The sequence below is a fragment of the Myotis myotis genome, unplaced genomic scaffold, assembly GCF_014108235.1.
Source record: "Myotis myotis isolate mMyoMyo1 unplaced genomic scaffold, mMyoMyo1.p scaffold_m19_p_16, whole genome shotgun sequence".
In the NCBI taxonomy this organism is placed as follows: domain Eukaryota; kingdom Metazoa; phylum Chordata; class Mammalia; order Chiroptera; family Vespertilionidae; genus Myotis; species Myotis myotis.
This window is the reverse complement of record NW_023416320.1, coordinates 6,514,193-6,525,018: the sequence shown is the minus strand read 5'-3', so window position 1 is coordinate 6,525,018 and position 10,826 is coordinate 6,514,193. Positions and strand designations below refer to the sequence as shown.

Below are 10,826 nucleotides of genomic sequence, written 5' to 3'. Positions count from 1 at the left end.
CCAAAGGGGTCGCGACCCACTGGTGTCGCCTAAGGACCCTTGATTTTGGGGCGGGGGGCGGAGTATAAGAGAGAATTCAAGTTTTGGGGAATAGGCTGTCAAAGACTAAGAAATGAATCCAAAGCAAAAGATGCTCAATTGAACCCAAAATTACAGGGAAGACCAGCCAGATGAAGAGCAGGTGGGTTGGTAGGCACTCATGGATCCCCTCTGAGAAACCAGTTGTAGAGTAGTAGAGCAGAAACCAAGTCTCAATACCTTGACATATGAAAAAGAGAGCAGGGTGAAAAGGTGTAGAGCTAGGATTCTTTTTGTGTCACCTGAGCTCCAAGAATACCTGAAATATTGGTTAAGTAAATAAGCCATAGATGAATAAATGGATACAATTTTCTCTCCGCAGTTAAGATGGCACATACATTTTGGCTGAGGTCGTGGGGTTCAAATGGTGAACAACACATTCTTTTCCATTGCACAGGTAGTGGAAAAATAGTTCCCTAATCAAAATCAACTTACTGAGCAGTCTTTGCCTCAGCAGTTTATTTTTGTAACTCCTTTTTAATGAGCTCCTATGGCTTTCATTTTTACTTTTGCTTTGTGTTTTAGTTTAAAATGCATTCTTAGTTAAGGGAGCTTTTAGAGAGCTGCCTTGAGGCCCTCATCTCTGCCTCAGTAGGAACTGACTCTTGTGTTCTTTGGGATTGAGGGCCTCTCTGCTGTGCTCCAGTGACTTAGCCTCCCAAGGTATGCCCAAGGGAACGCTGGTGCATAAAGGAGTAAGTCCTAAAATAAACTAACGAAAGGCCTAGTTAGGAAGGTAACATGATCATCTATGGGCTATGAGAATCCACTCAGCTTTCCACCAGAAGAGCCACCCAATAGTGTATGAATAAGTATATTTCTAGTGACGTTTTAAATGTAAAATTATGATTAAATTTCTTGCTTTTCTGAACACACAGCAGAGGGTATCAGCATTGCCTAGAGCAGTGGTTCTCCGGAATGAGGCCCAGAAATCAGGATTTTAAAAAGATTCTCAGGTGATTCTAATGTACAGCCAAGGTTGAGAACCACTGGCCTAGAGGGTTTCTTAAAACAGATTTCTGGGCCACACACTGCCTCATTTCTGATCCAGTAGTCTGGGGTAGGGCCAGATGTTTTGCATTTCTAACAATTTCTCAAGTGATCTGGATGCTGCTGGATACACTTACAAAGCCCACTGGTCTATGCAATCCATGCCATATATTTTTAATAACTTTTCCCCATAGTTTTCTGTTGTCCTTCACAGAAAAAGAGCCAAATTCACATTTCAGCTCTTTTGCTCTGGCTTCTGTCAGTTCCATTTGTGAGGAAAACAAAACAAAACAAAAAATGAACAAAGTGATGCTAGGAATAACCAACCCTGGATTTCTAGCCTTTTACTCATTTTTAGTGGAATGAAGGTTTTATCTTAGTCAATAAGGTATTAGTGCCTCTTAACAAATAAGAGCTTACCTGAATTATACAAAGGTGATACAACTGTCTAACACTAAAAAGTGATTCTCTTTCAATTACAAAATTTGTCTCCATTGAAGTCTCTTAATACTAGAAAAGGAAAATGGTGGTCATAAGATGACAGGGAAAAAAATAAGACTCATTTCCCACAGATCATAGTTATTCCATTTATTATTTTGTTTTTAAGTCAAAGAAGAAACAGCACATCTAGAATCTAAATAACGTAGGCAGGCTGTAATGCTTATATTGGGATGTTTAAAAGGAATTGTTTTTCTTCCTCTGGCTTAATGTATTGACAAAGAGACACAGCATGATATCATAATTAGGGTACAATCTGACTCTGTGTGCAGAGCTGACAGGGCGACTCCCCTGAGGCTCTAAATGAGCTTCTCACTGCTCTGCACTCGAGCAATTCCAAACTGGTTAGGGCCACGTAGATTAAAACATTGGTAAGAACAAATTAATGTTCGAAGAGGTACCAGCGTTAGATTTCTGCTTATCTTCCAGTTCTAAAAAGTAAAGATTAGAAATAAAATTAAGGCATTGCTCAACAAATAGTTTTGAATAAAATAAATATTAGCTTTTTTCAGAGATTTCATAACATTGATTTCTAAAGGACACACTCTCCTATTTATACTTAATCTATTTCTCCCACACAAATAAACTTTACTAGCTAATAAAGGCAAACTCAATATTAAACAAAATTCAAATGATAAACAATTATCTATGCTTTTATCAAACATATTATATTGTCCAGCTATAATGTGTTTGGGATGAAATACATTGAAAAAGACACAGGGAGGTGGCCAAAACGGGGAGACAAAGCAACATGGTCCAAATGAAAGAACAGAATAACACTCCAGAAAAAGAACTAAACAAGGTGGAGACAAGCAATCTACTAGATGCAGAATTCACATCACTGGTTATAAGGATATCAAGAAGCTTAGCGAGGACCTCAACAGCATAAAAAATAACACAGTAAGAAACGAAGGATACACTAAGCGAAATAAAAAATCATTTACAAAGAATCAACAGTAGGGTAGAAGAAACCAAGAATCAAATAAAATAAAATAAAACACCCAATAAGAACAGCAAAAAGAAAAAAGAATAACAAAATATAAGGATAGTGTAAGGAGCCTCTGGGACAACTTCAGGCATACCAACATTTGCATCAGGTGGGTGCTGAAAGGAGAAGAGAAAGAGCAAGAAATTGAAAACCTATTTGAAAAATAATGACAAAAAACTTCCCCAGTTTGGTGAAGGAAACAGACATATAAGTCCAAGAAGCTCAGAGTCCCAAACAAGATGACCCAAAGAGGCCCACACTAAGACACATCATAATTAAAATGCAAAAGTTTAAAGAAAACAGAGAATCCTAAAAGCAGCAAGAGAAGAACAGTTAGTTACCTACAAGGGAGCTCACATAAGATTATCAGCTGTGGGGGGGAGGTTGGGGCTTAATGGGGGGGATGAGGACACATTTGTAATACCTTAACTAATAAAAAAAAAATAAAAAAAAAAGATTATCAGCTGATTTCTCAAAAGAAACTACAGGTCAATATGGTACTGGCATAAAAATAGACACATGGACCAATGGAACAAAATCAAAAGCCCAGAAATAAACTCCCATGTATACTGTCAACTAGTATTTGACAAGGGAGCCAAGAATACTCTATGGGGGAAAAGATAGTTTCTTCAATAAATGATGTAAATATAACTGAATAGGTACATGCAGAAGAATAAAATTGCATCTCTATCCTATACCACTGAGACACACACACCCCAAAATATATTAAAGACTTAAACTTAGGAACTGAGATCTTAAAACTCCTAGAAGAAAACATAGGGGGGGAATTTTTGACATTGGTCTCAGTGGTGATTTCCTGGATATGACTGCAAAAGCACAAGCAATAAAAGCACATAAATAAGGGGGACTACATCAAACTAAAAAAAACTGCAGAACACAAGACACTCAACAAAATGAAAGGGCAATCTACAGAGTATGAGAAAATAATTACAAATTATATATCTGATAAGGGTCTATATCCAAAATATATAAAGAATTCATTTAACTCGATAGCCAAAAAAAACGTAACAATCTAATTTAAAAATGGGCAGAGGAACTGAATATAAATGTTTCCATGGACAACAGGTACATGAAAAAGTGCTCAACATCACTAATCATCAGGGAAATGCAATTAAAACCACAATGTGATATCACCTCAAATCAGTTAGATGGCTATCATAAAAAAGACAACAGATAAGTGCTGGAAAGGACGTGGAGAAAAGGGAACCCAGGTGTAGTGGAATGCAAATCAATACAACACTATGAAAAACAGTATGCAGCTTCCTCAAAAAGCTAAAGCTAAAAATATGATCCAGCAATCCCACTTCTGAGTACATATCTAAAGAAATTGAAATCAGGATCTTGTAGAAATATCTGCACTCTCATGTTTGTTGTGGCATTACTTACAATAGGCAAGATATGAAAACAAACTGTTAACAAAGGAATGGATAACGAAAAGGTGACAATATTATTCAGCCACGAGAAATAAGGAAATCCTCCCATTCACTATAACCTGAGGGCATTACACAAACTGAAATAAGTCAGATGCAGAAAGACAAATGCTGTGTGGTATCACTTACATGCAGAATCGAAAATAGATAAATTCAGAGAAAACGTAAAGTGATGTTTATTAAGTGTTGGGGTAGGGAAATGTTCAAAATGCACAAACTTCCAGTTACAAGATGCATAAGTTTGGGCATCTAATGTACAGTATGATGATTATAACTAACAATAATGCATTATATATTTGTTTTTGTTTTAAAAATTTATAAGGAATCTATTGGGGTGACATAGGTTAAAATTATATAGGTTTCAGGTGTACAATTCTATAATACATCATCTGTATATTGTATTGTGTCTTCACCACCCCAAGTCAAATCTCCTTCCATCATCATTTACCTCCCTCTACCCTCTCCTACCTCCCCCCAGTCCCCTTTCCCTCTGATTATCACCATATATTTTAATGTTCTTAAGATAGTAGACCTTAAGTGTTCTTACCATAAAAAATGAAATAATGTAACTATGTGATGGAATGGAGGTGGTAGCAAATACTATGGTGACAATGATTTTGCAATTTTTTGCAATGTATTTAATCACATCTTGTACACTTGAACATAATGTTATATATCAATTACATCTCAATAAAGATAGGAAAAAACATTATACTATCATAGAAATAAATTCTTATATACAAATCTAGTTAGTATTGGATGATTTAGATATGAACAAAGAATAAGAGGACTCATGCTCATATTCACACAAAAAAGCACCATTTACCTTTGATGGAGAAACAAATTCAACACATTCTATCCATATGCCTAAAAATGACTTTCCACATATTGCACATTTTCTTCCCTTAGAGATTATGTCCCAAACCTCTGGGTACCATTCTATGGCTTCCATTAGGAAAGGATTCCTTTCTGTCAGCTCATTCATTACAAATCTTGATGTTATTTCCTAGATTAAAAAAAATATGATTCAAGATAATTTTCAAAATAACCATTCTTTATTATTCCTCACAGTGTCTGTTAAATTAATTTTTCAAGGTGTATATAAAAAGTATATTGTCAATAATTGGCATTATAAATAAGTTTAGTTTTCAATATAGGAAAAGCAACTTACTCCTATTTTAAAATTTCCATATTTTTTATATACAGAAATCCAAGTTATAATAAACTTACATTATTAAAGTTTAGTTTAAATTGTGTACCTCTTATTACAGTAAACAAGGACTGTACAAATATTCAGACTGATTTGAAAATTGAGTCTATCCTATTTACTAGTGTCTAAATTCTTACCACTAAAATTGTGGATCATGAACCAATAGAATTTGCATCATCTGGAAGCATATTGAAAATTCACTCTCAGGTGCACTCCAGACTTACTGAATCAGAATCTGCAATTAACAAGTTTCCTGAGATAATCTCTTTGCATGTTAGAGTTTGAGAAGCATTAGTTTAAGTTACCTACTGCACTGAGTACCTAGGTAGAGCCATATTGGTAAAGAATACTTATTTCTATTAACCAAATCTCTGAATTCACTCTGTATTAAACCTATCCACACAGGTGTGTTCAGAAACTTCATTTATGGTAATAATATTATTAGAATATCTATACATATATATATAAAAGCCTAAGCGATCCAATGACTGAATGACCAGTCAACCGGTAGCTATGACATGCACTGACTACCGGGGGCAGGAGCTGCTGAGAGACAGCAACTTTGAAGAGTGCCCTCTCGCAATCCAGGACCCCTCGGGGGATGTCAGACTGCCAGTTTCGGCCCAATCTCCTCAGGCTAGGCTGAGGGACCCCACCTGCCAGAAGGACCCCGCTCACTCCGCAGGTGCCCTTCGAGCCCCAGCACCACCCCAGGTGCGGCCAGCCAGGGAGGGACCACAGGAGGCATGTCCGGCCCATCTCACCCAGTCCTGCCCGCCAGCCACCTTCTAATTAATTTCCTTTCAATGTCCATGAATCCATGCACCGGGCCTCTAGTTAAATAATAAAAGGGGTGGGGAGGAAATATATAGAGGCTGATTTTCATCATGACAATCAACATCATCTTAAAGTAAAAAATTAAAAAATATATATGTAATACTTAAAATTAAATCCTTACTGGCCAAGCAATAACAAAAAATATATTTGATTTACTCCATTAAGTGTCCCCACCTCCTCAGTGTCTATGCCAGTAGCCTGGAAGTCCTATATAAATGTTACACAAACACTGCATGGATTTGAATTAGTTTGTGAAACTTTTTTTTTCTGGTCAAAGTGAAAGATTTTTCAGTAGTATTAAAGTAGTCCATATTAGGCTCTGAAATGAATCTTTGGGAATACCTACATAGATGTAGATGTAGGTATATAGATACAGATATAATCTGTCACTCATTCACCAAAATTAAAGTATTTTTAAAATAACAACAAAATGTTATAGATTGCTGTCTCCCTGTTCCTTATGACGCTATCCCTTCCACTTCACAGGCCTCTGGGAAAGCTGCCTTTACACAGCTTGGGTTCCTTAAATGCCTGATCCTTCAGCAGCATAACCTCCTACCCACTTAAGCTCATTCTCCTGGGTGGTTACATAACTGAGGTCATCCTTCCTGAAAAAAAAAAAAAAAAAGTACCCTTTCATACTATAAATACCAGGACTGATAAATTACATGTCTATTACCACCCTTTCTTTACCTCTTTACACAGAGCATAACTTGTGATTCTGAATAAAATGTTGATTTTAGAGGTAAGTTTTAGCTACAAGAATTAAAGTCTAAGTCTCACTATGAAGCTTCAGAAAACTAATACAAGATTCACTCCCCAAAATATCAGATGGTAGAAGAATTTGCTGAAATACATGGGACCTATAAATAGGTCACAGTTCACATAGTACACTTTTTCCATTTAAGATTTCTGGAACTAAACATGTGTGTTGCATCCGGTGTGTCTCTTGACAACTCTTAACATTACCCATTACTTATATTCTTCTCCTACTTGCTGCTAATGTATTACTTTGGAAGATATAGCATCAAAATATAAAGTTACTTGGAAATGTGAGAATATATAAAGTATATATACTGGCTATGACAATAGTACCTTTTAGGACACCTCTTACAGGTACATGTGTTACAGGATTCCAGGGCAGGAGGAATAGGGAAACTTGAGACAGGGAAGTTAAAACAAGACCAAACAGTGTGGGCAGTTTGCAGCCAACTTGTAACTAACAAACCATTATCTTCCCCAGCAAGGACACAGAGAAAATGGTTAAAAAACCTCTCTTATGAGAAAATGCAGAAAGGGAGGGGAAAAGATTCCATTTTTCTGAATTTAGTCACTCTGGAAATCAGATAGGATGACATTAGATTCTATAAGCAAGACAAAGAGATTATGTCTAGGATTCACACTGCCAATAGACTAGGTGACATTAATCTTGCTGATTTGGCTAGAATGCTTTAAAAGAAAGCTCTTTACAACTTAAATCAGGGCTTTATTTGGAGGCCTGTGTGAATGACTCAGGCGTCACCTGTAGGCTCAGGACGTCCAGCTGCTTGACAGCACTAACAGGCTCCTTCAGGAACAGCGGGTTTCCCTCACAGTAGAATTCCTTCAGCTTCAGATGCTGAAACTTTCAAAACAAAATAAAAACTTCATTTCACAACAAAGTAACAAATTTTACTCCTGAGGCTACATCTTCAAGAAAATTAGATTTAAAATGCTTTATTTAGGACTTATAGTCCACATTAGTATTTTAACAGCAGGACATAATCCAGTCACTATGAGGTGCACTGACCACCTCTGGGTCCCTTTCCCTGGCTGGCAGGCTCCCATCGTCCGATGGTGAACAGGGAACCAGGGGTGGGTGGCAGGGGATGAGGGCAGCACCAGGCCAAGGCCCCCGCCCCACCAGTCGCCCCACACATAGAGGGCAACTCGTGGCAGGGGCGGGTTTGGCGAGCAGATGGGAACGGCCGGCCTCTCGGTCCCTCCCCCTGGCCAGCAGGCTCTGATCGCCCGATGGCAAATGGGGAACCAGGGGTGGGTGGCGGTGGGAGGTGGGGCCAGCTGCTGGCAACTGGGGAAGATGGCCCTGATGGCAGGCCAGGCCTAGGGACCGTACCCATGCATAAATTTCATGCGCCGGGCCTCTAGTATGGTAATAAAAGAACTAATACATTTCTAACACATCTAACTGTAGTTATGACAGTGCTTTTCTTTCTTTTTTCTTTTTTTTAAAGATTTTTATTGACTTTTAGAGAGAGAGAAAGTGAGAGGGAGAGAGAGAAACATGGATGTGATAGCAAAACATCCATCAGCTTCCTCCTACACAGGAATCCCGCCCACAAGCCCGGGCATGTGCCCTGACCAGGAATCGAACTGGCAGCCTTTTGGTGCATGGGAGAAAGCCCCAATTGAGCCAATCAATGTCTCTATCTCTATATCCCTCTCCCCTCCTCTAAAAATCAATAAGACTATATTTTAAAAAAATGTATGCTCTTGAAAAGAATATGTTCAGAAAGTATGAAGTGGCCTAAGATAGTATATACTAGCAAAAAACACTAACCATACAAATATATTAAAATATTTATGATAGCAATCATAGTTCACTTAGTTCTAACAACTTCAGCTGGCACAGAACACAAAGGAAGGACAAAAGGACAATAGGACCACAATAGGTTTTGAAATTCTAGAACAAAAAAAGGTATTTGAGTCATTTGTATAACTCAAGGTTCCAATTACTACAGGTTCTACTGATTGTTCATTTTGTTCTAATCTCAGTAGCATAAACAAAAATGTCTTTCCATTATAATAGAACTCGACTCTACTTACTCCTGTTGGAAATATCTGAATGACATTTCCAGCTATGTCTAGGATTCTTAGGTTTGTAAGATGACACAATACCTGTTTAAAAAAACAACAGAGAGATTTTTTAAGAATCTGTACGATACATAGAATCATAAATATTTCTTCTAAGTTCGAACTTGATGGTATTGATCATCTTTCCTAATTACCTGATCAATTCTTTTTTACATCCTCCCCAAAGAAAATCGCTGTATCCTGGATTGTCAGATTCTCTGAATTTTCCATTTCCTCTGACCACTCCAGGGCAATATAACATGGTGGCTAAGAGTTAGGCTATTTGTAGGTTCAAATCTCACTTCTGACACTTACTATGGGTAAATTTCTTAATCTCTTTGTACTTGAATTTCTCCATTTGTAAAATGGAATTACTAATGGCAGCCCCTACTTCAGTGATTATTGCATGGATTAAATAAATTATTAAGTGCTTACTAAAGGACCCAATACAACATAGTCGTGTGGCTCAGTGGCTAAGCATCAACCTATGAACCATGTCAAGGCACATGCCCGGTTGCAGGCTAAATCCCCAGTTTTGGGTGTGTGGGAGGGGACAATTGATGATTATCTCTCATCATTTCTATCTCTCTCCCACTCCCTCTCTGAAATAAATAAAAATATCTTTTTAAAAGAGCGTAGTACATAGTGAGCAGTAGGTAGACATTACTATCATTACAATGGAAAGAATCTTTGAGAAACGGAAAACAGATGTAATCTTAGAAAGTTGTCTCTAACTGACAATTCTACCACTGGCATATATTTCTTATCTCCCTTTTGCTTAGCACTGTGCTAAATGAAAACTTTCCTTATACTGTAAAGAAAAATCTGTTAGGGTCTCTATCTACATGCCTAATGTGACTGGATGGACATATACATTCATACACATGTGAAGATATACACACAATTTATAATGTACCAGAAAATGATTCCTAATTTTTTCATAAACAAAACAAGTATTTTTTGTAAATATTTATTGTTAGGTTTGATCAAGCTAACTGGCTTTTCAGTCATTTCACTATGGACAGTCCCTTTGCTGAGACCACATTTCATTTGTGGTGACCACATTCCATTATCTCCCCCTCCGGGTTTGCATAAAGAAGTCTCCACCCAGAAGAAAGTCCTCCAAAAGTCCTTTAAAAGCCACTGACTCCCGTCACTGGGTGCTGGAGCCATCCAGGCTCAGCCACCTGGTGTGTGGATGATCATTCGTAATCTCTCACCACTCTGGCCTTGTGCATTCCTCCTTCGGCGACCTAACACTTATATTTACAAAATAATGATAGACTGAATCATATTAAATGTACAAGGACATAAATGATCATAGGCATTCTTTATATAATAATTCAGGATAGGACTTCCTAGCATTTCAATTCTTTAAAATCTAAACTCCTTGGGATTTATAAAATTACTAGAGGCTGGGTACACAAAAATTTGTGCACTCGGGGAGGTCCCTCCGCCCAGCCTGTGCCCTCTAGCAGTCTGGGACTCCTTGGGGGATGTCCACCTGCTGGCTTAGGCCCGCTCCCCAGGGGATCGGGCCTAAGCTGGCAGTCAGACATCCCTCTGGCAGCCCGGGAGCCCTCGGGGGATGTCTACTTGCCAGCGGGGAGCAGGCCTAAATTGCAGTTGGACATCCTTAGCACTGCTGAGGAGGCAGGAGAGGCTCCTGCCACCACCGCTGTGCTGGCAGCCATCAGCCTGGCTTGTGGCTGAGCAGAGCTCCCCCTGTGGGAGCGCACTGACCACCAGGGGGAAGCTCCTGCATTGAGCATCTGCCCCCTGGTGGTCAGTGTGTGTCATAGTAACCAGTCATTCCCAGAGGTTCTGCTGTTAGGGTCAATTTGCATATTACCCTTTTTATTATATAGGATAGAAAGAGGACTTTTAAGTTAGAGAGACATGGATTTGAGTTTCTTCTCTG

General features: G+C 38.4%; 1 protein-coding gene across 4 annotated transcripts in view; it reads right to left on the bottom strand.

Moving 5' to 3' along the window:
- Window positions 1–1,641: 1,641 nt before the first annotated feature.
- Window positions 1,642–10,826, bottom strand: part of LRRC69 (leucine rich repeat containing 69) — a 31,717-nt gene continuing 22,532 nt past the window's right edge. The window contains exons 7-10 of one of the 4 annotated variants that reach the window (XM_036337683.1): window positions 8,879–8,950; window positions 7,575–7,676; window positions 4,832–5,011; window positions 1,642–1,997 (exon numbers count right to left, since the gene is read on the bottom strand). In XM_036337683.1, the coding sequence (XP_036193576.1) occupies window positions 1,866–1,997; window positions 4,832–5,011; window positions 7,575–7,676; window positions 8,879–8,950 (486 nt within the window). In that variant the 3' untranslated portion in view covers window positions 1,642–1,865. The remainder of the gene's footprint in view (window positions 1,998–4,831; window positions 5,012–7,574; window positions 7,677–8,878; window positions 8,951–10,826) is intronic. The other 3 variants (XM_036337685.1, XM_036337684.1, XM_036337686.1) reach the window with 3 other exon arrangements.